The sequence below is a fragment of the Nannobrachium achirus genome, assembly GCF_963921795.1.
Source record: "Nannobrachium achirus genome assembly, chromosome: 2".
NCBI classification, from domain to species: domain Eukaryota; kingdom Metazoa; phylum Chordata; class Actinopteri; order Myctophiformes; family Myctophidae; genus Nannobrachium; species Nannobrachium achirus.
In genome coordinates this window covers 10400574-10428566 of record NC_137811.1, presented here as the reverse complement: position 1 = coordinate 10428566, position 27993 = coordinate 10400574, and the positions used below count along the sequence as shown (strand labels likewise).

The 27993-nt window shown below is 42.9% G+C and overlaps 2 protein-coding genes across 2 annotated transcripts in view; one reads left to right on the top strand and one right to left on the bottom strand.

Moving 5' to 3' along the window:
* adam22 (ADAM metallopeptidase domain 22) overlaps positions 1-27993 on the bottom strand; it is a gene marked incomplete at both ends in the record, with an annotated part of 158041 nt that overhangs the window by 65221 nt on the left and 64827 nt on the right. The window contains one exon of the mRNA XM_080739570.1: positions 26385-26448. Coding sequence (XP_080595696.1) covers positions 26385-26448 — 64 coding nt within the window. The remainder of the gene's footprint in view (positions 1-26384; positions 26449-27993) is intronic.
* Positions 7-10321, top strand: cldn12 (claudin 12). Its single transcript, XM_080752195.1, has 5 exons — positions 7-99; positions 2877-3140; positions 4919-5196; positions 6375-6699; positions 7477-10321. Exons 2-5 carry the CDS (start codon positions 2922-2924, stop codon positions 7732-7734), a joined length of 1080 nt encoding a protein of 359 aa, XP_080608321.1. The 5' UTR covers positions 7-99; positions 2877-2921; the 3' UTR covers positions 7735-10321.

The window sequence follows — 27993 nt, the reverse complement described above, 5'->3', positions numbered from 1 at the left end:
CAAAGGAAGTTGGAAGAAGAGGGGAGACAGAGACTCAAGCAGCTGAAAATGTCTCCTGTTACTTCGCCTTAAAGTCGTTTAAACCTCTACAAACCCACGGTAAGGACTATGAAGTGAACGTCTATTAGCGAGAGCGTCTTCTGTCGCTGAGTTTGAGGTTTGAAACAACCGAGTCACAGAAACAGCACGAGCAGCAACAGGTCGATGCTAACGCGCTAATGCTAACAGGCTAACGGCGTAGTTAATTAGTGTTTACATTGAGACAGTGGTTCTCGAACTGTTTCATGTCAAGGACCCCCAAATTGACTCTTATTAGCTTGCGGACCCCCATTTGAAAAGATATGCCAGGGACCCCCATAATAGGAGATTTTTACTGGTCTAATGAATCTGAACTATTATAATTTCAGTGACCCCCAGTTTGACATGTATTAGGCTACGGACCCCCATTTCACGGCATTTCTATCTCTGAGACCCCAATTTATAATGTAAAATCAATGTTAATCTAACTCTGAGAGTGTACTACTTGGCTGTTGATGGTTACAGACCCATACGGGTCCATTTGGTTCCGAACTATCATTTATCATTTAGCTGGGGACCCCCTGGAACTCCCTCAAGGACACCACTTTGAACTGACCTATGAGTTAACAACTGTAATGCCAAGCCTGTTGATCGTACAGCCACAGATAAAGGAAGGAGAGACGGATAAACAATCAGCTAAATAACAAACATTATGCTTATTGCCCTGTAATGCCCACGTAATGCCAACAAGGTGAGGACCGTCCGAGATGGGACTCGTTTCCCGCATATTATCTACAACCTTTGGGGCATTTCTTATACAGTCATTCAAATCCATGTTCCATTATTTAGTTGTTTTGCTACCTCAGTAATTGAACACACACACACACACACACACACACACACACACACACACACACACACACACACACACACACACACGATTTGCAGGGCATGCAGCTGAATATTTATGATATATGTTCCAGTACCCCTTTTTAACATTTAAATCCTATAGTTTATGCACTCTATGTACTTAATTGGGGTCCCCCAGGGGTCTACAATTGGTCTCCCTCCACACAAAATCTTGATCTACAAGCTTGTAGATCGTCTGTTTTCGCCCAGAATAAGGACTCTAGGGTCCATGTGGTTAAGCCCCATAGTGACATGTCTCTTGTGCATATGGTTGAATAGGTGATTGTGGTGTGGTGTACAGTGTAGCTCATTGTGTGTGGTGTGCTGTGCTGTGTTGTGGTGGTGTATGGCTGCCTGGGCAGCCCTGTACGCAGTGCTGACATGAGCGCATTGTTTGTGCAGGACGGCAGAGCAGATATTAGGTCAGCTATACTGTGTTGAATAGACAGGCCTGTATGGGGGTGATGTCTATATCTGGGCCAGTACGTGACACAGTTATAGTTAGTTAACTTCAGTAGTAATGGGGCCATTCGGTTTACAGTACAACTTTGGTAATTAGAGTAGGTTAGGACTAGGAGTAAGTTAGTTGTTGCCGGATAATGCACATATTACTCTCCATACAACAACATGAACAGATCAAAGTCTAACTGACCACTTATGTCCACTCATCTCTCTACATATTAATGTTATGTCCTTTTAAAGCTGAGGGAGACAGTGTGGCTGAGGGGAGACAGCGTAGTAGTGACCATAGGAAAGCTGAGAGGGAGACAGTGTAGGAGAGACAGATAGTGGGAAAGCTGAGAGGTGAGACGGTGTAGGAGAGACAGAAGAAGGAAAGCTGAGAGTTGAGACAGTGTAGGAGGAACAGATAGTGGGAAAGCTGAGAGGTGAGACGGTGTAGGAGAGACAGACAGTAGGAAAGCTGAGACAGACAGTAGGAAAGCTGAGACAGACAGTAGGGCATATGCATCGGGGGACCGAGGGAATCTGCATCGCTTCCACGTGCGTTACAGAGACGGTAGTTGGTAGGCCAATCAGAGGCAGGTGGGGACGGCCTTTTCATACGCAGCCTCGAAGAACAGCTGAGCCGCGCAACATCGGGTACTGGATGGAAACATGCCAATAAAGCTCTGTTGAATTGAATTGATAAGTCCCAGAAAAGACGCGCTGTCATTGGCCAGTAGTCACTTTGACTGGCAGCGATCCCTCCGTTTTTCCCGGACGTCCGTTACACGCCGCTCCAATGAACTGCAGAGGCGGATGAGCTATCTAGTGTTTTATATCTATGGGTGAGACAGAGAGACAGTAGGGAAGCTGAGAGGACGACAGAGTAGGAGAAACAGACAGATATTAGGAAAGCTGAGAGGGAGACAGTGTAAGAATGTCAAAGAAGAGGACAGCTGAGACCGTGTGTGACAGATAGGGCTGTCACGGTTGACATTTTACATAACGATTAATTGTCGCTAAAATAATTCAATTACGATTAACGATTTAATTGTTTTTGTCGTAGACAATTACATTTCTGTTTGGCTTGTAGGCTTTGAAGTTTCACATGGCAGATAATATGACACATAACCTAAATATACAAAGAAATGACTGACATGTTTGACAACTTTATACTTAAAAAAGAACATTGATAGTGGAAATAGCCGATCTACAAGCTCACAACGCGTCGCGAGCTTGTAGATCTGCTATTTCCACTATTTTTGAAAATGTTTGAAAATATATGAACATTTTTCAACATATAAACGATTATGACGGCTGTGACAAAATAATTGCGATTATGTCACATAATTGCGATCGGGCGATTATGTCAAATAATTGCGATCAGGCGATTATGTCAAATAATTGCGATCAGGCGATTATGTCAAATAATTGTGACAGGCCTAACGACAGACGCCGGGTGTTGCCCACCGGCTCACTCCATCTCTCCTCTCTCTTGACCACAGGGTTTTCTCTCCAGTGACCTCACTTCCTGTCGGGGAGGGGCCGCCATGTCGTGTCGGGACATCCACGCCACCAACGCCTTCTCCTTCATCCTGGCCGTGGTGGCCGTGGGCGGGATCGGCGTGGCCACCTTCATCCCGCAGTGGCGCGTGACGCGCCTGGTGACGTTCAACCGCAACGCCAAGAACGTCAGCGTGTACGACGGCCTGTGGGCCAAATGTGTCAAGCAGGACGGCTACTCCGGCTGCTACTTCTACGACTCCGAGGTACTCCATTCATACTGGTTGTGTGTTATATGTAGGGATGGGACGATACGCGATATTATCGTTTATCGTGATAAAAAAACACTTGCGATAATCGTATAGTGGAGATTTAATTTATCATGATATTGTGCTCCGTCATGCACTACTGGGATCAATTCACCTTTTATTTGCAGAGCTGCATATCCGGTACCACTTAAACCCTCTATAATTGGTAAAAGGTACTTATAATATACATACTTAATACAGTCTTTTTTTCACTCTCTATCAAATGTCTTTGCCAAAAAAATAGACAATCAAAAGCTCACAAGGCGTTGCGTTGCGATGCGTTGTGACCTTGTAGATCTGCTATTTTTTGGGCAAATATTCCGCCTCAGGATAATGGATTTTGTTTATCACGATATCGTAAATCGAGATTTCTTTTGTCACAATAATTGTAATATGAAATTTTCATATCGTCCCATCCCTAGTCGTATGAGAGAAGACAATAATGTGCTGTGGTTTGAGAACTACTGATTTGGAAAGGCATTTGTAGAATCGGCAGAATGGGCAAAGTGTTACGTCTATTTTATGCTCATGGTATCACTGCTGCCTGAGGAAGACTAATACTCAAAACGTGTTGCTGTTGTAGTCTATGTTTTAAGGCAAGTTTGTTCATTTGCCTAAAAAAAAAAAAAAAAAGCTCTTTGAAGGCATTATTATTATTATCACATTATACAGTGGTCTCCCGCCTCTTGTTTTTTTGTTTATATACTTGGTGTATTTTTTAAGCTAATAATCCTTAAGATGTACAGTATGTCCTAGCTGGGAATTGAATCAGGATAAAAATGTCTATCCCTCAGTAAAAAACAAACTGAATCCCTGCTTTGCATGGGAAGACATTGGACTTAACATGCTCTTTCGGCCGGGCTCAATATTTTAGTAAATAAATGATAAATTACAGTTTACATGATTAAAACCTGAAAACAACACTTGTGCCATATCACAATATTGTGCAATGCAAAACCCCCAGACAGGTCAGGCATTGACACCAAGGCTTGCCGGTAATTAAAACCTTCGGGCAGGTGGAGTTTGCTTTCAGGCTGCCCGACTGTGCAAGTGCTGATTTAAGACGGGACGCAACCGTCTATAAACACAGTATGAGATATCTGTCTAAACACCTGAACATGGCCAAAGCACTCTGTCTTCTGGTCTGTGGAATGTGAAATAAAAGCACTGTTAACCTGTAATGTGCTGTTTTCACTGTTGCTACACTTAAAAATATAAAATAGATGTGAACCCATAGTCATATTCAATCATAACTATGGGTATTTTGATCGAAGTGTTACAATTTACTCGTCATTTTCTAATGGGCGATTTACTTTTCAGGCAAGTGGGTTTGACCTTTGGGCAAGTAGAAAATGATGTGTACTTGCCCGACGGGCAAGTGCCTCTGAGACCTTAGTGTCAACCCCTGCAAGTCTAGTCTCAAATCATATTCACCAAAGTCCGGAACACTCAATACTAAAATGTCTCAATGGAAGTCTAGGGAGATCACATGATCCAACCACTGCACATGTACTACTCCTATTGTATCAACATACTCTACCATTACAAATCGGCTAAATGAACCTTAATTCATTAACCCATTAAATCAGAAATTAGCCTACAAAAAGAAATATGCTACATACTGTACATGTACTGTAAGGCCCTCCCATACACTAAAGTGTGTACCCGGCCTGAATGGGTTAAAATAAGTTTAAATTTCCTCTCCTCTGCTGTGTTTTGTGTGTGTTTTGTTGCAGTGGTATTCTAAAGTGGACCAGTTGGACCTGCGGCTGCTGCAGTTCTGTCTGCCCACGGCGCTGTTCTTCGGCGGCGTGGCGCTGCTGCTGTGCATGTCGGGCATGTGCAAGACGTGCTGCTGCTCCGACCAGCCCGAGCCCGACATCAAGACGGCGCGCTGCCTGGTCAACAGCGCCGGCTGCCACCTGGTGGCCGGCACCTTCCTCTTCCTGGGCGGGGCCATAGGCATGGCGCCCTCCGTCTGGTTCCTGTTCCGCACCAAGGAGCTGAACGCCAGGTAAACGGGCTGCCGTTAGCCATTATTCTACTGATTGCTTTTGTGATTTATTGAGAGGCACGTTTTATAGTGTATATTTTATTATGTAAATGAATTGATTAACCCCACAATCGATAACTAGCTGATCTACAAACTCCTAGTTTGTAGATGGGGTATTTCTTATATATTAAGATATTTTGGGGGGCTTTTCTGCCTTTTAATTTATAGGTTAACTCACTTAGCGCCGAGCGAGCCAGATTTCAATATGAATCTGCGCTTATAACGCCAGGAAATAGCTATATTGAATCCCCAAAATCACATTACATAACCAGGTACACGTGCCTGCGAATGCCACAAGATGACCACTAGAGTGAGCCATAGCCCATAGACTTTCCATGGTCCCATGTTAAGTCAGAATAACGCCAGGAAATAGCTATATTGAATCCCCAAAATCACATTACATAACCAGGTACACGTGCCTGCGAATGCCACAAGATGACCACTAGAGTGAGCCATAGCCCATAGACTTTCCATGGTCCCATGTTAAGTCAGAATAAAAAACGAGGTTCAGGACATAACAGGATGGTACAATGACATGCTCTCCATTGACATTCAATGGACAGGCCGCGGGCCGCCATTTGAGCTCAATACTGCTCAATTCGTGCTTGATCGTCTCAAACCACCATTGGTATGGGCATCGGAACGTATATAGATGCCACACAGAAAGTTTCCGAATCAAAATCCGACCTAGTGAAGCTACGTGAGGGTCGGATGGTTTGCATTGAGCCTAGCGGCTAACAGAGGCCTACGTAAACAGGAAGCTATGGCTTAAAGGTGACGTCATAATCGTATCCTTTTTTTTCACGGTTTTCATCTGTATGCTAGTCGAAGGTAAGCTAACCGTTCCGCTCCGTCTATCAACCCAAATTAAAAGCTTAAACAATGCTTTTATATAAAAGTCGCTCCGAGTCGCTCGGCACTAAACGCCATCATTAGTTAGTCGCCCCGAAAGTCGCTCGGCGCTAAGTGAGTTTTAATAGTGCAGATGTAAGCGGGGAGAGAGCGATGGGGAGAGATATGCAGTAAAGATCGTCGGGAGCTAAAGCTTTTAGCCTATAGTAACATGGGCAAAATAGGGATCTATTATTTTGTTAAATTATCGATGACCTTTAATAATGGATTAACCCCTACACCTCCAGGTACGGCCCCATCTTCTCGGACGGCTTCGCCCCCTACGTGGCCATCGGCTGCTCCGGCGGGCTGGTGCTCGCCGCCCTGCTGATGTTCATGTGGTACTGCATGTGCAAGAAGCTGCCGTCGCCCTTCTGGCTGCCGCTGCCCTCCTCCCCGTCCAGCCAGCCCCTCACGGCCAACGGCTACCCCCCCTCGCCTGCGGGCTACGGGCCCCCCCAGCCCTTCCTCCCCACGGTGCTGGAGGCCCAGCCCTACTCCCAGGGCTACGCCCAGAGCGTGGTGATGGCGGCCCCCGGCCCCTGCCCCACCCAGGGCCCCGTGCCTCCTCAGGTAGGCCTGGCCAACAGTTACTGCATGATCGCCTGCAATTAACATTGTTTTTGCATAATCATCCGAATCGTGTGCTGAAAAATTCTGAAAATCGCTGTGCCCGAGGTCAAGGCAAAAAAATGCACCTTATGACCTGTGGTGTAAAGTGACTGAGTACATTTACTCAAGTACTGTAATTAAAGGAGTAGTTCACCCCCAAAATGACTTTTTTTCTATTGATTACTCACGCCATGGAGACTTGAGTTCAATAATATTTTTAGTTTTTTGGCACATTCCTAAGACAAAAATGTGATTATAGTAAATGTACCTCCATTGATTCCGGATGGGAACCCGAATGCATTTGGGTCCGGAATCAATGGGGGTACATTTATTGTAATACATTCTTCGTCTTAGGAATGCGCCAAAAACCCAAAAATATTATTGAACTCAAGTCTCCATGGCGTGAGTAACCAATAGAAAAAAAAGTCATTTTGGGGGTGAACTACTCAATTTTCAGGTACTTTTACTTTACTGAAGTATTTCCAATTTTCAAAACTTACTACTGCTTTTATTATTTAAAAACTTTAGTTATTAGTTACGTTGGAATGCATATATTGCCATGGCCATTTGAAAATAGCTAATCTACGTGAGTTTTGTTTTGCTTGTTGATTATTCGTCATTTGTGAGTATGTATTTAGGCCTACAGTAAGTTATCTGTTATACCTGCCCTGTAAAAGCCTACAAGAAAATAATTTGTACAACAATTAGTCGTCAGCTAAAAACGCCCTGCTTCCTCAGGTTTACATGTCCCAGATGTCGGCCCCGGACGGCTACGGGTCGGAGGCCGGAGGGACCCAGGTGTACAGCTACGCCCCCTCTCAGGGCTACGGTCCATCCCAGAGCTACGCCCCCTCTCAGAGCTACGCTCCATCTCAGAGCTACGCTCCGTCCCAAGGCTACGCCTCCAGCTACGTCGGCGGCGGGCCCCGCTACTCCACGCGCTCGCGTATGTCCGCCATCGAGATCGACATCCCTGTCCTCACGCAGCAGCACTAATACCACACCGACACTAACACTGTTCCTATTCTAGCCGCGAAACATTTGGGGAAAATAGCCTCACAGCTCTATTTTCACAGAAGATATTTGGGTATGTGTGGGGGGATTTTGGTGCCTAATACAGAGCGCTGGGGGACTCCAGTCAATTGAGTATGTAGGGTTTAAGTGGTTAAACACAGGCTGCTGCCTCAGCATGCTGGAGCCTACTGTCCATTTCCAGAACCCTCCATTCATTAAAGCACACATGATGGATGGAATCTAATGGCCTGAGTGTTAGACAAAGAGGCACAGCCACCAGCACACAAACGCACACTAGAGCCCGGCCGATGCCAGGTTTTTGGCAACAAAAAAAAAAAGACAAATAACGGCCGATATATCGGCCAAACCAATATATCGGTCGGGCTTTTATGTTAACAAAGCTATCGTAGAAGTTCATGTTTCTGCTGCAGTTCAGTTTATCTTAGTGATAAATGCATCAAGATGGACTTTTACGATGGCTACCACTGGCTGGGAGGCTAATAAAGAACGCTAGCATAGTATCCTGTACATATGAAGGATTCATTTTATACCATTATTTGAGTTAAATGCTGTAGATTTTAAATGTGAAACTGTTATTTCTTTCCATATCACTTACGCATTAACACTACTAAACTATGCAAGTCTTTTCTATCCTATCCTTTGGACTGATGATACTTTTGCATTTGCCATAATCATGTTTATCAGTAATTGCTCACCACTTCTATATGATAGCACACTACATATCATTTACACTTTAGTATGTACACTTGACCAGGATAAGTAAAAAAAAAAAATACAGTGCTATTTCCTTGTTAAAGTTTCATTTTGAACAAATATACTCATACACACTAATGAATACTTTTTGATTATATATACCATGATATGTAGCTGTCTCTAGAGAGATAGCACTGCTGTAGCATAAGACTTGACTTTGATGAGATATGGACAAGGCTGTATTTTTATTCTTGGTTACTTGATATGCGATTTTGAAGGGGCAACTACTAACGTATCCGCCGGTGTCCTGTGTCAGTCTTTCATGGCTAATATTGGCACCGTTTGTAGTGTTTTGTCTTTGTAGTTATTTATAATGCACTAAACAAGTCTGATACTGGGCTGGGTTACATATGCCTTTAATTGTTTAGTTTTTTTGTCTGCCTTCATTATTTTTCATGAGGCCTTAATGTGCTATAATGTATAACTGATGCTTAAATACTGTATGTGCAAAATAATTTGACAGTTGCGTGTAGAGTTTTTTAAATGGCCTAAATTGAGACCGATATTTTTGTATTTCTTTTATTGTTACAGTTTTGTTTCGTGTTCCAGCCATGCATTTACTTCCAATAAAGCATGGTTGCTTTTTATTGTCAAATCTGCCGATATTTTTCTTTAAGATGATGGTTCTTTACTATAATGATGGCACTTTCTGGTAGGACAAAAAAGATGAATGACTTTGAAGTAGGCCTGCAACTGTTCATTATTTTCTTAGCGATGATTCATAATTTCGTATTATGCAATTAACCTGTAAATTAAGAAACAAAAGAAATGATTGATGGTTTACCCCACAAATCTGTTATTTGATTAAAATGTATTGTTTTAGTTTGATGAACTGTTGCAGCCCTACTATGAAGTAAACCACATTTTCAGTGTGACAAGATATGACAAGCACAATTATTTTATTAGGTTCACTAGAGCAGTGGTTCTCAACCTTTTCAGGCCGCGACCCCCAAAATAATCATATTTTAACTGGGTACCCGCCACCCTGACACAGACCTGCCAACCCGTACGCATTTTGCGTACTAAGCACGCATTTTAAGGCTCTGTACGCAGGTACGATATTTCCCCTCATTGCTACGCAATTTCGGGGAATGGGCGCGGCCCGCGGCGTGGTATAACAACACATTCTGCAGCAGCAAACGAGGCAAAGATTTTTGCAACCTGCCGTGTAGTTCCTCCCAGGCACCACTTGAAAGGTGTGTGAATGGGGCGCATGGCGCTGGGGAGCACTAGAACAGAAGATATGCTCGTTTTTTTCGGCAGAAGAAGAATTGAACCGGATGCCATGCGTTTGTTTTGGTTTTCAGCGCGGTGCAGCATGTACACTTACGCTACAGTACTCATCATAGAGTTATAATAAGAAGCTACTCATCTCATCTCATAGCTATCGCCGCCCGGTTTGTACAACGGCGATATTAATACGATTAATTTATAAAGAAGATAAACGGAGAATGGCCGTGTTGTGCGATTCATCGGTGTCGCCCCTACAATGCTGCCGTGCAACGAGTAGTCTGACTAACAGGTAATATATTAAGATAACACTCAGCTAAGGTGAATTCACATGTCAGCAGCCACGATGGTGAGAATGAAATGGTTGTTATGGTGTTGTCGCTCCTCTCCGCGACGCGGTTAGGGTTTTAATCAAGTGAATCAATAATATTATACTATTAAACTGCGGTCGCCCCCGCGACAGCTTGTTGTGTATGAAGCCTGTGTTATACTTCGTCATACGACGGTGTTGCACGTGAGCGAAGTCGGGAAATGTCAAAACGTGTGACCAGGTACAATGAACTGTAGCATACATTGACCATGATTAGGCTTTAGAGTAAAGATCCAAACGAATGAAAATAAAATACTGGGCTCCCTGTTCCACTATCTCTAAATGAGTATGAATGGAGGAATTTAATAGGGGGACTATGTGTATTGTCAAAAACAGTAAAGGTGAACAAGTTATTTATCACCTGTGAATATATGAAGACATTAATGGTTTGTTAACAATGAGTAGCCTGTATCCTCTATGAATGAATATACAGACTAGACGGTATTTGATCTATACACAATGTAGGCCTATATATCAATTAATGAATGCACTAGAAACCTACATGAGTTGAATACTTTCAACTTCATGCAAATCATGCACAGAAAGGTGGTTTTATTTAGGCTGCTCAATTAACAATGTTTAACAAAGACACAGGTAAATATTTAAAGGTAAATAGCCTACCTGACAATGTAAAGCTATTTTGCTATTTGAATAACATGATTATGTTGATGTATGTTCATTCATTAAGTCACTGGTGAGACTGTTTTGCTAGTCTATTGGGCTAATTGTTAACTAACTCTGAGCAAGTGCAGTTAGTATATTTTATTAAAGATTTGTCAACAATATTGCCAAAGCAACATTACTGTATTGCCTGGTAATACTAGCCTACTTTTTCTCCAGACCAAATGGCATTTTTATTTAAAAGGTTGTTCTAACATCTTGCCTCCTCCTATTAGTGTAAGTCAAGACATGCAATGTGCTACATTTCTGGTGTGAAATTTTGTTAACATAACTGTAAAGGTCCCACCCAAAAAGGTGCATGGAACCCCCCAAAATATACGCTGTTTTGTGCGGGAAAACAACAAAAATTCGGCGCCGCGCGGGCACTTCGTGCCCGCGCATGAGTACTCAAAAAAATTTCCCAGGGTTGGCAGGTCTGCTGACAGCACTTGGAATGCTAGTAGTTGGCATTACATTTAGTTTGACTCGATCTATTCCATTGTGAAAATAGCCGATCTACATGCTCACAACGCCTCGCGCTGCGAGGCGTTGTGAGCATGTGGATCGTCTATTTTCACAATGTCTGCCCCTAATATTTGACAATTTGAACAATGTTTGACCAGAGGTGCTAAAAAGGTATTTAGAGTCCTTAAATTGTCACTTTAGAAATGTGCAGATACCATGTATACACTGTGTGTTGGTCTGTTTATTGTTGAGTGAGAAAACAATGTTAACATTTAGCTAAACATTCCGGGACCCCTCAAAATAATGTGGGGACCCCTCTGGGGGTCCCGACCCACAGGTTGAGAACCCCTGCACTAGAGCAGTGCTTCTCAAATGGGGGTACTCGGAGGTACTACAGGGGGTACATGAGAGAAAGAGGGAAAACTGGATACAGTTTAAAAAGTGCTCAGGATGCTCTAGGTTCAGGTCGTTCACTGCTTTTCTTATTTGTAATTTTATGTTCAATATATTTTTCAATAGGTGGAATATCGTTCATTCATCAGCATCGGGTGGATACCTCATACTGGATGTCCAAAATAGCTACTTTTTCATTCAAATTCAAAAAAGCTAAAATACAAACTCAAAACGCAATGCGTTTGGAGCTTGTTGATCTGCTATTTTTGCTACTTTTGAATGATGCTGTAGTATGGCAAAATAGGGCATTAATCTATATGGAACATATCTAAGCAACATGTAGTCGGGTTTTAAGGGGGTACTTTGATCCAGAAATCAGGAAAAGGGGTACTGAAGCCAAAAAGGTTTGAGAACCACTGCACTAGATTGGTGTTCTAGTCATGTTTATATACTCTTCATACCAATAAGGTCCAGACTAACAGGGCAGCTGCACGAGGTGCTATTGATGTCTTCATATCCTGATGTAGTTCATCCTTATCTAGTGTTTATGTTCCTTATCAAATGATTATGGGGCATGCATTCCATTACTGCTAGCAGGAAAGGTTTATTATTACTGTGGAAGAATGATGTAATTGTTTTGTAATTACTGTCTTAAACCCTCTGCCAGTTTGGCAGCGAAGGTCCTTGCCTGGCGGAACTCCTTGTAATCGAGCCAAAATGAACCGCCTGTATAATTATGAAATTGCGTTTTGTAACAAATGCCTCGACTCCTTGTGTGCTTTTTAAGAGCTCTCTCTGTGCCAGCTCTAGTGAACCCATCCATAATTATTATGCTGTTCCCTCATAATATCAATGCAATTATCTAGCTGAAATCTCTTTCTGTACACTGGCCTTTTTTCTACTTGTGTAAAAACTTTTAATAAAACTTCACATTGTTGTTGGAGCTTTCTGTGTGCATCTGTTTCTATGCTGGGGTGAAGATGACAATATGAATGAATACATTGTTTTTTTGTGAATGAGCGTCACTAAGTCCTTAATAACCTGCTTGGTGGTAAAGCAGGTAACAAAGAAAAGCCTTATGAATGAGCAGTCTGTGGTTGTTGTCACTGACCATTACAGTAACTGAGTCGTTCTACTGCAAATGCCACTCAGTCAAACGCACGCAAACGACAGCACTTCAGACGCAGTTATGCTTTTGTGACTTTGACATGTTGGGTTGAACATTCTCGGTCCCCAGGTTGGAATTTAGCACTTAACTACGTGTTGCGACGTATTGTGAGCTTGAACAGACTTGGAGTAGAGTGGAAAAAAGGACCCACAAGTAAGTATACACCGGCGGGGGTCTTGGAGATTCAATCGGCCTTGTAAATGTGATTTAACTGGCACACAATACCATCATACGTCCCATCTAAATTCTCTCTCTCTCGCTCTCTCTCTCTATCTCTCTCTCTCTCTCTCTCTCTCTCTCTCCCTCTTTTGTGGAGTGAAAACATGAGAGTAAGCATGATCTATACATCGCAACTATCCATAACAGTCAACCCTTATTCTGTTACAGAAATATTTCCCTGTATTTTCTGACCATTGGACAAAAATACAAAACAAACATTAAGCGTGTTGAGCTTGCGCACATGAAACCCCAATTGAGGAAACATTTTTTCTCATAACATGGAAAAGGGGAGGCGAGTGAGTTTGGGGAAGAGGGTAGTGGAATGCTTTATTGGAAGAAGCAGATGATTGGCCAGGATCCTAGTGATTGAATTGTTGATGGGCAAATAACAGCTCGTCTTACTTTCTCCTCTCCTCATTTGGGTGATTTACTGATTTTCCTTTGGGGGTTGACAAGGTGCTCTATGCAGGCAGAACCCTGGATTTAGATTCTGGACATGATCATATCTATACCAACTTGGGGAAACTCATTTGTTTTGAGAGTTAAGAGGACTACTTTCTCATTAGCTGAATCTATCCTCTTATACATTTATATCCATTTATTTCTCATAGTTAATAGATAATCGTTAATAAATATACAGAAATCAGTGGCTTGCATCTACTACAGAGGCCCAGCCCTCATGAGCTTATAAGACACTGTATGATCCGTTACTGTCGGGAGCGTACTCTGTATAATAATAATAATAATAATCACTATATACTATCACAATAATAATGAAGTCATAAAGTATATGTCAGGAATTTTTAAAATTACTGTTCCACTGAGTGCTAAGCTCTGTATACTTGGAATCCACCCAAGGAACTTTATACATTCAGCAAAGGAAAACTAAAATCTTTGACTTTGGACTTCTCCAAGCTAGAAGAGCTGTGGCATTATGCTGGAAAAGTGTTGAAGCCCCAACATTGAGGATGTGGCATAGGGAGATCATGAACTCTATCGGGCTGGAGAGGCTAACCTATGTGATTAGAGGTAGACAGAGTGACTTTGACCGGCTTTGGGAGGTGTACATGAACGCCATGGAAACAATAACCTAAAGGGAATGTGTGGCAAAGAGAAAGTGAGAACGGGAGGAGGAAAGGAGGAAGGAAAAAGGATGATGTGAACAATGTCATTATTTGGGCATGTGCAGGTGGCATGTGTATATGTGTGTGTTTATATGTATTTATGAGTAAAAACATGGCGGACCAGATGGCGTCATTTCAAATCAGGGTTATGGCTCCGCTTTGTCCACGTGATTGATCGGTTAAAGAGTCGATCAATAAGCTGTGAGGACCATTCACCTGACGTCGCTGAAACGCACCAACCGATAATTCATCCAAGCTGACTTCTAGCTCTCTGTAGAGGGAAGCCGACTCCCATTTGGTTAGCTGTCGCCTCTCTGCCTATATAGTATTCTAACAATGATTAAGCCGATGGCACACATGTTGTTGTATTACAATGGAAGAGTATCATATCATAAATCGTCATTCATATACAGCATACAGACCACATGGCATTTCCTTTGTTGAATTCTTATAAACTTGTTCTAATTGTAATCTATGAAAACAGATAGATTCAGGTGAGAAACTCTGTAGGCTTCAACAGAAATAACCAGGGGTCATATTGGTACTGGTACACACGGATGATTATGACAGACATAATAACTTTCTACCTGGCCTTTACTTTGGACAACATTTGCTTAAAAATAGCTACAATTGCTGCAGATCGGTTGTTTTTAAATTTTAATAATATTGCACGACATGTTTCAGAGATATCTGCAATAGAGAAGAGAAAGCCTTCTCTAGTGAATAAACTTGAGTGAAGTCTATCTAGTGTTTTACAGTATCTTGGTGCATTATAATTTCATATTATTATGTAGCATTACCAATGCTAATCGTCTGCTCTTAACGGTTGAAGCAACACTCCAGTCTGCTAGCATACGTGCCTATTGTCAATGTTCAGCTTATAATAGACAACTAGAAAGCAGGCAGTGGAGCATACATCTGAACACAACTGTTCTGAAAGTTAGTTGCATATTTTACAGAGACAAAACAATTCAGTTCCTACTGTCTGCATCTCCTAAACAGTCTCCTTCTCAGCTTTCTTACTGTTTGTCTCTCTTACACTGTCTCCCCCTTAGCTTTCCTACGGTCTGTTTTTGATTAATTGAGTACCCCAATGGAAACAAGCCATAGGCTTTCTTGGGTTTAAAATCCTCTTAGCAGACCTTGTATTGAACTGTACTTTCCCGTGCTAATAAAGTATGCAATCAATCATTCAATCAATCAATCTCTCCCTCTCAGCTGTCCTACTATAATAATCCGTTTCCGCTTGAGCCCCTGCCCTTTCATCCGTCTGTACAAAAGTGCCCTCTCCCTACCATGCATGCAGTATTTACTGTGGTGAAAGAAATGCCCTCTTTCCATGCCACACCTGAAGGCAGCATTCAAGAAAATTACCTTGTCTCTCCTGAACTTAATGCAGGTTCTTATGTTGAAAGAATTATTGAAAATAGCCGACCTCCAAGCTCACAACGCGTCGCGCTGCGACGCGTTGTGAGCTTGGAGGTCTGCTATTTTCAAAAAATGTACCAAAAGGCCCCATTAGAAATGTCAGCCCCTGCCTCTCTAACATTCTCTGCACGTTCCTGGGGTTGAAAGGTTTCTGCCTGGTAGCAGCGATATGCAGGCCAGGGTCCATTTGGTTCCATCTGTACTCGCCCAGAGTTAAATGAACGCTGAGGATTCTACAGTGCACGTTGTCCTTTGTTGTGAAGTCACACTGACATGCCCTGCTGCACTCTGTAGTATCATAACTGGATGTGATCAGGCTTTTTGAATTATGAATGAACTGATGTTAACAGTGAATAAATGAGGGTGCTCTTTGTTCACACGCACGCACACACGCACGGTCGCGCGCGCACGCACACGCGCGCCCACACACACACAAAGGTTTCCATTAATATACTTGTGAGGCCACTGAAGATTTGAGACAGTGATTTTATGAATGCCATTTTTTACAAGTATTTGCCTTTTCTTTTGAACCATAACACCTAAAGTCTAGGTGTAATGGTCACGAAACATTTTTGCTACACGGTTTAGGCCCTAAACCGTGTAGCAAACCGTGTAGCAAAATGTTTCGTGTGCACGTGTAAATCAGCTCTGATCTCTCTGATCCCTCTCATAAATGTCTGATCCTAATTGTAAATTAACCCACTAAGGACTGAGAACGCAACATTACGCATTATAACTTTAACCATTATGTTATGCTTTAACTGTTACAAATAGCAGATATACAAGCTCACAGATCTGCTGTTTTAGAAAAAAGGTGAAACTTCTTTGAATAGTCTTTGCCTTTGAATATTTTGACCCCATTCTATAAATGTCTTCTAAATCCTTCTTCTGAATCAGTGGTTCTCAAACCTTTTCATGTCAAGGACCCCCAAAATTACCATTAGGCCATGTATTTGGCCACAGACCCCCATCTCAAAATATGTTGTTCCAGGGACCACCCAGAGGCAAATATTTGAGTTAGAAATGTTCGCTTTTAAAAAGATATATTCAAAGATTTGCAAAAAAAAGTTCTCTGTGCGGGCAAGCAAATGGTTTCTACGGTTTCTTGGGCTGGATATGGCAGCCTGGAACGGTTGTTCAAGTGCAGCTAAACGTGGCATGTTAGTAAACGTGCCACAATTAACAATAATGCATTGCACCTGTGCAGCTGACCTGCGGAACCTGGGAATATACCATTCTGTCAAGATGGGGGAGAATACAAGTGTGGAGAATATAATTATAATACCTTGTTAAAGTGACCGTTTTGTTACATTTTGCATTTGTAGTTATTTTACTGTAATTTAACAACATAATAACCAGCACAGATAGACAAAGAGACATTCATGGATTTATATTTAAAAGTAACTTGCGGGTATGGCAGCTGCATACCCCTGCCATACCCAATTGACGCCCCTGCTCTCTCTCTCTCTCTCTCTCTCTCTCTCTCTCTCTCTCTCTCTCTGTGTCATAATGAAACACCTCCATTCTACAACATAACTTAAACAAGCCTGTCTCTTTGTCCTTCGGTCTCCCCTCTGTCTCTCTGCCCATTCAGAACACCCCCCACCACCACTCCCAGCAAAGCTCCTGTGCACCCCCCCCCCCCAACCCCCCCACACACACATAGTAAAGGAAAGGGTCCTTAACAATCTCCTCCCCCCCTTCCATCTCTCTATTCTATTTGAACATGTCCTTAACCTCCCCACAGACATGGGGGGAGCTATTCAGACAGTCACCATAATTACTATATTCAAAGATTTGCAAAAAAAAGTTCTCTGTGCGGGCAAGCAAATGGTCCTCACAACGTCTATTTCTCATATTCTACCATACTCGACATTTGGTGGTCTCTCTCTCTCACGCACGCACGCACGCACGCACGCACGCACGCACGCACGCACGCACGCACGCACGCACGCACGCACGCACGCACGCACGCACGCACGCACGCACGCACGCACGCACGCACGCACGCACGCACGCACGCACGCACGCACGCACCACACACACACACCGGATTAGTGCTCTCTCACCCCAGATGGTTGTCAAATGTCTGGCTAGGCAACAAAAAAAGAAAAAAAAGATCAGGGGGGCGGGGTTCCCTGCGTTGCCAGGGGAGACGGTTGCCCCGGACACACACTGCTCTACTCATGAATATATATTTAGGGCTGGAGGTGTGGGGGTCCATTCATTAACCCTACCTCTCTCTACCCATCTCTCTCTCTCTGTATCTCTGCATCTCTCTCTCTCTCTCTCTCTCTCTCTCTCTCTCTCTCTCTCTCTCTCTCTCTCTCTCAGTGGCGTTAGTTCAGCAAAAGCTAGGGTATGGCAAAGATGGGAGCCCTCGTGGAAAAGAGGCATTACATTTTGGATAACCCGGTTCTATTGTGAAAATAGCAGATCTACATGCTCACAACGCCTCGCGCTGCGAGGCGTTGTGAGCATGTAGATCGGCTATTTTCACAATGTCTGTAAAAAAAAAGAGTTTTGTCCGTTTTTTTACACAGGTTTCTACGGTTTCTTGGGCTGGATATGGCAGCCTGGAACGGTTGTTCAAGTGCAGCTAAACGTGGCATGTTAGTAAACGTGCCACAATTAACAATAATGCATTGCACCTGTGCAGCTGACCTGCGGAACCTGGGAATATACCATTCTGTCAAGATGGGGGAGAATACAAGTGTGGAGAATATAATTATAATACCTTGTTAAAGTGACCGTTTTGTTACATTTTGCATTTGTAGTTATTTTACTGTAATTTAACAACATAATAACCAGCACAGATAGACAAAGAGACATTCATGGATTTATATTTAAAAGTAACTTGCGGGTATGGCAGCTGCATACCCCTGCCATACCCAATTGACGCCCCTGCTCTCTCTCTCTCTCTCTCTCTCTCTCTCTCTCTCTCTCTCTCTCTCTCTCTCTCTCTCTCTCTCTCTGTGTCATAATGAAACACCTCCATTCTACAACATAACTTAAACAAGCCTGTCTCTTTGTCCTTCGGTCTCCCCTCTGTCTCTCTGCCCATTCAGAACACCCCCCACCACCACTCCCAGCAAAGCTCCTGTGCACCCCCCCCCCCCCAACCCCCCCACACACACATAGTAAAGGAAAGGGTCCTTAACAATCTCCTCCCCCCCTTCCATCTCTCTATTCTATTTGAACATGTCCTTAACCTCCCCACAGACATGGGGGGAGCTATTCAGACAGTCACCATAATTACTATCTCACATCATTATTGACATGAAAAATTATCACATTTCATTGCTTGCGGGCATAAACCTTGTATATCTATCTATCTATCTATCTATCTATCTATCTATCTATCTATCTATCTTGTTTTTCTTTTTCATAAATTAATGGCGTGTTTTGTATATAGATTGTAGAACCTTTTTAACATATTTTTAGGTCTTTTCCTTTATTTATACTATAGATATAGTGGAGATAGACACGAAACAGGGAGAGTGAGACATGCGGCAAAGATCGTCGGGAACGGGACTCGAACCCGCGATGTGCTGTCAGGCTACTATTTTATCACAAAAATAAATACGTGTGTCCGTATTTTTTATGCATATTTAACTAATATAAAGTATCAAGAAGAGCTTGTGAGCTGTGACTAAATAATAACTACATTGGATCAATTGGATATAGACCTATATATCTTTTCACAACAACCCTTAGGCGTCAGCTGACGCACACCAAGCAACGAACACCATATATGGGCATGGGCATTCCCATATGAAGTCCAGTTAGATATGGGCTTAATATTGATGACATCAGGGAACTCCATATATGGGCATGAAAGGGACTCTGTTAGTGTGACATCATAGTGAAGCCAGAGCGTGATGTCAGAGCGGCAAACCCATTCTGTTCAGAGTTGACATCACAGTGACGTCAGAGCATGATGTCAGAGCGACAAACCCATAGAACCACAGTATCAGGCGTGACAGAGATACATACATACGGACAAGCTGTGACCGTTCACATATCTGCGACCTACGGTCGCAAGTTTGTTGACATTGTGACACATTGTTGTGACATCACCTCATCAAAGATCAAACCCTGGATATCCATACATGGAGACGACTGGATCATCACCTAGATCTCCAAATATGGAGCTGACCTCTACATGTGATTCCCAGATGATGCCCTGTTAGGCCAACCACCCTAATAGAATCCCTTTTCTGCCATCAATATTAGGCCCATATTGTGCAACCTCGCTTAGGCGTCTTACTGGTTATTATTATTATCATTATTAGACTAACAATGTACACATTATAGTGTTGAAAATAGCAGATCCACCAGCCTATATGTTTGGCACAACACCGTCGTACAACGACATACAGTATTAACAGGCTTCAGAATGAGCAGTGAGATGTGGAGACCTGATGGAGAGACAGAATGTTCTGTTGTGTCGTGTGGGAGAGTGTTTTATTATCTCCTCTCTCACTGAGGAGGTGTGGGGGGGGGGGGGGGGGGAGAGAGAGAGAGAGAGAGAGAGAGAGAGAGAGAGAGAGAGAGAGAAAGAGAGAGAGAGAGACAGAGAGAGAGAGAGAAAGAGAGAGAGAGGGAGAGAGACTCGACAGACAGAGAGAGAAAGAGAGAGATAGAGAGAGAGAGAGAGAGAGAGAGAGAGAGACAGACAGACAGAGAGAGAAAGAGAGAGAGACAGACAGACAGAGAGAGAAAGAGAGAGAGAGAGAGGGAGAGAGACAGACAGACAGAGAGAGAAAGAGAGAGAGACAGAGAGAGAGAGAAAGAGAGAGAGCTGCAGGGTGCAAGGAGGTGCAGGTGGGGGTGGGGGGGTGGATAAGAAGCAGACATATGGTGTTTTCTGCATATGCAACTCTGCATCACACCTCACACACACACACACACACACGCACACGCACACGCACACACACACACACACACACACACACACACACACACACACACACAGACACACATGCACACACCAACGCACGCACACGCTGTCAGTTTCCGTAGCAGTGTGTTCTCCTTAGTGCAGTGAGTGGTGAGTCTCAGAGGAGAGGTGGGTGGAATTGGTTACAATGTTTTAAAAAACCCACGCAAGAATAATCCCCTTTGTTGTGTCTTGAGGATGTCAAAGATCACAGCCTAAGGTTGTGGATGTATTTCACACCAGCACGTTGTTGTTTTACTGAGAAATAAAGGTTCCAATACAGGGAATCGACTGTCTTCCGTTACTCGCAAAGTCACAGTCCGCTTGGTTTCGGTGGGATAGCATAATTCTTTCTGAAAATGAAACATAACTAGGATGGCGAAGATATACATAAAAAGTGACCAAAGGTAGGATATAAGTGATATTCTTTCTGTTCAAATAAGTGTTAAATATCTCTATATTCTGATAGTACTCATTGAGTCACCCCATCACTCTTTAGTGAACAGAACCCTACCTGAAAATGTATTTGTCTGTTTATTAAATAACCCTTTACCTTTTATTGAACAAACAATTTATAGCCTACCAATGATTACGAACAGAATATATATATATTTAACCTATTAAAATATTAGCTATATATGGGTATACATTTATTTATTCATAGACATTTTGTGAAAATGTTCACCTATAAATGACATGCCCAAAATAGCAACAGCAGGTTGAAAGTGCAACGTTGCATTAAAAAATGAAATGAAATACAATTTAAGTTTTAAACTAAAACAACAGTGGCAGATTTAGCTAAATGGAACTGGTTTGGAACCATGAAGTGAAATTAAATGTAATGTCAGGCTATCAAAAAACACAGTCTACTGAAATGGTAAATTACACCTTGGAGTTCAGTGTTAGACCAAAACCTATGGAAGTCTGTAGCTGGCTTGTGATTGGTTATACTCCCTGTTCAGCCATGCCCATCTTGGAAACTGGCTGCAATGTGGAACACTTTGAGATTGAACAATTAAGTGACCTAGAAACGTGTGTCATTTATCAAACAGGTGCACCAGCCCAGGGACGTGCAGAGAATGTTAGAGAGGAAGGGGCTGACATTTCTAAAAGGGCCTTTTGGTGAAAATATTGAAAATAGGAGACCTCCAAGCTCACAACGCGACGCGGCGCGACGCCTTGTGAGCTTGGAGGTCGGCTATTTTTGATACTTCATAACACACTAAACGAAGCATAAAACAGGCAATACAGGAGATGTGGTATGGATTTCTGCACAGTGAAGGCAATTCTTTCAACATAAGATGCTGCATTCAAGTTCAGGAGAGTTTGGACAAGGCAATTCTCTTGAATGCTGCCTTCAGGTATGGCATGGAAAGAGGGCATTTGCATTTCTTTCAACATACTAGTAAAAACTACATTCATGGTCTGGAGAGGGCACTTCTCTCGGATCGCTCGCCCTAATTCTTTCCTGCTGAGCGCTCGGTGTGGCGGTTTTTGTGTTCTTGTATTTGTTTGACTGAGGAAAAGGTTAGAAGTAACTTTAGGGTTAGGCATAGTTTTACTGAGGTTCAGATTAGGATTAGGGATAGATTTTGGCACCATTTTACTGAGGTTACGTTTAGGAGCACCAGGCAGAGACCTTTCTACTGTTCTGCCCCACTTTGAGAACCAATGCTATAGATCAAAGGTCTTCAACAGGGGGTCCGGGACCCCTAGGGAGTCCTCAGAGTTACCACAGGGGCTCCTCCAAATCTTTGTGTGATAAAACCTTTTTTTTTCTCCTTTTTTATATTAACCACTTGAACCCTATAGCGTCCATTTTCTGAGAACTTTAGCCAAATATATAATAACAGCCGATCTACAAGCTTGTAAATCGGCTATTTTTGCCAAAGAGGTTTGGTGTAGAGGAGAAAAAGAGCAGACTAAGTACAGAGTGAAAGGTCAAGTTTATTAAGTATTGACGGTTCAAGTGGTTAAATATCTGAAAACACAAATTGACATGAATCCAAAATACACTGATGATTGTGCCGTCAAACTATGAAACCATAAGCTATCTATGGGTTGTGGGGGTCCCTGCTTCATCTCTCTCTCGACTAAGGGGTCTTATATCAGGACTTCAGAAATCAAAGATGACCTTGGAGCCTCCCACGCGTCTTATCCTCCTCCAGCTCCTTGTCATCCTATAGCTGCCCCCACACACTATCTGAGTAATCTGACATCTAGACATACAATCTACCATCTCTCCACACCTAAATGTCAACAACCCACTGATTGTACCTGTCCAAGCCAGAGATGCCTCTTCAGTCTTAAGACTCGCTACCCACACACTGCCGTGTCTGTCTGAACAGAAACGTAACGTTTCACCCCGCACAATGGCATTAAAAACAATATAGACATTTCCACAAACACAAAACTATGACGAAAGATGCCCCTCGACTACCTTTTTTTTCCAGCCACATCAACCACCTGAAAACCCATATAGGGGCAAAGATTGCTGGCTATATCCGATATGTCACAAAGCTTTCCAAGATATGTTGCCGACATTGTCCTACCACTAACAGTAATGTTACACTCATAACAAAAATACTGAATGTTGTTGATACTGCATTTCACAAAAACAAACACAACATGGAGTATCCTGTTAGCCAGCCCTATGTGCACGCACACACGCACAGCGCCACAATTGCCTCCTGCAGCGCATTATCATTAGGCCTATTCACAACAGTGCACAGTCACGTATGTTTATTATGTTCTACATGGATCAACCAAATGTAATGTTAATGGAATTAAATATAATCTCAGGCAGTGTTGTCATCTGAGGAAGAGTATATGGTTGAAAGGAATTGCAAGCTTTACTGTATATCCTGTCTCTGCTCAAATACTGTATGACAGGGTTCCCCAATAGGCGGCCCGTGGGCCATTTGCGGCCCGCGGGGGGCTACTGTCAGGCCCACACCAATCCCAGTAATAATGGTGGTATAAGAGCAGCAACAACACGTTGTTGTCGGGTGGAAACCTTGTATCTCCAAATTTGTATGTTTTTTTCGCAAATCATACAAGGCTATCGCACAAAAGTAGTGAAAACAGCAGATCTACAAGCACACAACGCCTCACACCGCGAGGCGTTGTGTGCTTGTAGATCGGCTGTTTTCACTAGTTTAAATCATTTTTTAAATGATACATTCAAAACAAACGGTTTTGGACATACAAGATTTTCACCCGACAACGACGAAAACTGTCGCTGGAGTACTGGGAACACCAGCGTCGCCCCCTGCAATGTTGTGGCCCTCGGCTTGGTACCCTAGACCTAATTCGGCCCTTGGGGAAAACTAATTGGGGAACCCTGCTGTATGAAAACAATTACATTGTGTCAAATCCTGCACTACGCACGCATCCATTTCACACATAGAAATGTTGTCTGAAGTTACTGTGAGGTTATGAACCACTTACACCCCATGTGGGCGAGCGTAGTCCCTCAGGGTTCTATGCTAGTGTATTTTATTTCTTATATCATATTTTATCCCACGATTTTGTAACCCATTTCTCACCCAGTGCCAATTGCCTAAGCTGTAATCCTGGGCGCTTCTCTCCCTCTGCCAACCTGGGGAACTTCTAGCTGTGACTCACAGCTAGAAGGTCCCCAGGTTGGCAGTTTGCATTTAGCTCTCCCCTTGTCTTTTCTAAAATGTAACCAAACTTTTTAGTGTTTCACGTGTTCAACCATTGTTCCACGGCACGCACTTGCAAAGCACACAACTATCAATGACGCAATGTAGCCTACCTCCCGTCCCGGCCCCTTATAGCGGCCCATGACTATTTTGCTATTTTGAGCGAAGGCCTACCCACAACACAGCTGCTGAGGTTTATAAGTGATTAAAGCATTGTATCGTATCGCTATCAATGAAGGAATATCGTCCATAGTATCGTGATGCGAATCGCATTGTTGTTCAAATGTACCGTTACACCCCTATGGTAACTGTCTGTCCTTCCTCTCTCTCTGCTTCCTCTTCACTCTCTACTGGAAGGAATGTATTATTCAACAGAGAGCGAGTGAGAGAGAGAGAGAGAGAGAGAGAGAGAGAGAGAGAGAGAGAGAGAGAGAGAGAGAGAGAGGGGGAAAGAGGATAGAACATGTAAAAAGCGTTACCCTTGAAGATATCTGCTCTTCTCTCTCTCTCTCTCTCTCTCTCTCTCTCTCTCTCTCTCTCTCTCTCTCTCTCTCTCATCTCACTCTCACTTCACTTACTCCCTCTCTCTCAAAAACGGAAAAAAATCATGTCCACTGCATGGGTGACGTTTTCACTTCCATAATTCATATTGGCGCGCTCATGCAACATGTGAGCACACACACAAAACACACAGACAAAACACACACACACACACACACACACACACACACACACACACACACACACACACACACACACACACACACACACACACACACACACACACACACACACACACACACACACACACACACACACACACACACACACACACACACACACACACACACACACACACACACACACACACACACAGAAAAAGGCAGGTAGGTGATTGGTGGAAACTTTTGCATTTCATTCAAGGCTGTTACGGAATTGGATTCCAGTCTGCCTACGATTGATGAATGAAGTGAAAGGAGCAAGATTGATCTCCACACATGCACGCACACGCACACGCACACGCACACACACACACACACACACACACACACACACACACACACACACACACACACACACACACACGCGCGCGCGGGTGCGCGCTGTGAACGTTGTTGTGAAGAAAAATGATCGCATCAACCAACACATTTTCACTCCCAGCTCATCAGAGAGGAGAGGAGAGTAACTGATGTAACTCAGACTCATTGAACTTCTCTCCATTACATTGTGAATGAAAGCAGAGCAGTGCAATGAGTCTGACCTGAGCACCACCTATTAATGAGATAGTTGCACCCGGAGGGGGACTGCCCATAAGTCCTACATCTCATTAGTCCTAATTTGGTTAGGGTTAGGTTTAGGCATAGTTTTACTGAGGTTAGGGTTAGGTTTAGGTTTAGGCATAGTATTTTCACCAAGTTAACATTCACAAGATTCGGGCCCTTCACCTGTGCGGTGAAGACACACACACACACACACACACACACACACACACACACACAGAAGAAGAGAGTCCAGTTGTTCCCCAAACAATGGGTCGGGACGCATAATCGCATATTTGGGTTATATATATCGTTGTTGTCGGGTGGAAACCTTGTACCGGTATAGTCCAAAAGCGTTCGTTTGGTATTTATCATTTAAAAAATGTACTAAAAGGTGCGAGGCGTTGTGTGTTTGTAGATCTGCTGTTTTTCACTAGTTTTGTGCGACGGCCTCGCATGATGAAGCAGGGCTTTACTTAGTGAAAAAATAAGAAGACCCGTGTGACATGTGTGATCTGGGCAGCTTGCCCCCCAGGATATGTGCCAATCTCAACAGGAAACAACGGTAAACCTCAGCTCGATATATATCAAGCTAAGCTGGCTGCAACCGCTGGACCCTGACGCCTGTCCTACAGAAGCCACTGGATTAGCCCATACACCAGAAGTCTACACGAGCAATCTCAGCAAACCTATATGTGCTATGGGAGCCAACTGACAGCTCTTCCATCACGGGGGCGCCCCCACACCTACGTATACCTATAGTAGGTGGATGTGAAGGAGAAAAAAAGAAAGGAAAAAGATGGATAGGGACGGAAAGCACTGGCGAGCTACTGCAGCTATAGATGTATAGAGGATGGAGATGATTGGAGACTATAGCTGTGCAGTCGCCCCGAGGATGACCTAGAGAGAGAGAGATCAGATGCATTACTCACATTACTGCCCGTCTGTCCTCCAGGCTCGATCATGTAGGTGTGATTCCCATCGAAGAACATCCCACTGGAAGAGAGAGAGGGGGGGGGGGGGGGGGGGGTTGGTTAGAGAACGAGTATAGCATGAAAGCTGTGTTGTTACACACCAGTGTTGTTTTTGACAGCAACTTTTGATTTAGTTTTAGTCATAGTCTTTTGAATAAAATGTCTTTTAGTTTTAGTCATAATTTAGTCACCTGACATGTTTTAGTTTTAGTCAAATTTTAGTCGAGTAAATATCATAAGATTTTAGTTGACTAAATCTACAGTTGATTTAGTCAACTAAAATGTATTTTGGCGGGCCTTGATGACATGGTAATGGCTGATTTTACACTTGGTTGCGTGATGAAAATAGCCGATCTACAAGCTCACAACGCGTCGCAGCGCGACGCGTTGTGAGCTTGTAGATCTGCTATTTTCAGCACGCAACACCTGAGAGCAACCAAACATAAAATGACTCTCTTCTCCACTAGTCCCTCCCTAACGTTTTAGTCTGGTTTTTATTTTGTTGACGAAATTGTCAATATATTTAGTCTTAGTTTTAGTCATCACAGCATAGTTTTTATTTCGTTTTTATTTCGTTTTCGTCAGTGAAAAAAACACAGTCGACAAATATTTTTCGTCATAGTTTTAGTCGACGAAATCAACACTGTTACACACAGACGATTGTCTGTGTGTGATTGTCTGTGTGCATGAAATAACTGCGGATGAGACTATATATTGTTTTTCCTTTTAATTTAGCGGCACGGCAATTTCCCTTCTGTCGTTTCCTGGTTGTATCTATCTATCCTCCAGAGAGATAGAGAGATAGAGAAGGAGAAAGAAAGAGAGAGAGAGAGATAGACTGACAGACAGACAGACAGACAGACAGACAGACAGAGAGCTAAAGGCAGTGGTGTAAAGTAACTAAGTACATTTACTTAAGTACTGTACTTAAGTACACTTTTGAGCTATTTGTACTTTACTTGAGTATTTCCAATTTCCAATACTTTTACTTCTACTCCACTACATCTCGGTTCCAAATATTGTACTTTTACTCCACTACATTAATTTGAAAACTTTAACTACTAGTTACTTTGCAGATATATATATTATAATATTATAAAACATACATAAACCACTTTTGCCCTATTTTATACCTTGGCTATTCGAAAATAGACGATCTACAAGCTCACAACGCGTCGCATCGCGACGCATTGTGAGCTTGTAGATCTGCTATTTTCAAACAATTTGTACTTATACTTCTACTACATTAAGTACATTTTGATGCCAATACTTTTGTACCTTTACTCAATTAAATTTTGAATTCTGGACTTCAACTTGTAACAGAGTATTTCTAGAATGCAGTACTGATACTTTTACTTAAGTAGAAAACGTGAGTACTTTTTCCATCACTGGCTAAAGGTCATCTGAGGACTGTAATGTGTCTGCTATGAATGATGAAGTGCACTCTGGGATGGATGTGACAGTGTGGAACTCGACCATGTTTAATACTGATACAATCCTATGAAATATAATACTGTACAGCAGCTCAACTCTCTCTCTCTGTCTTTCTCACACACACACACACACA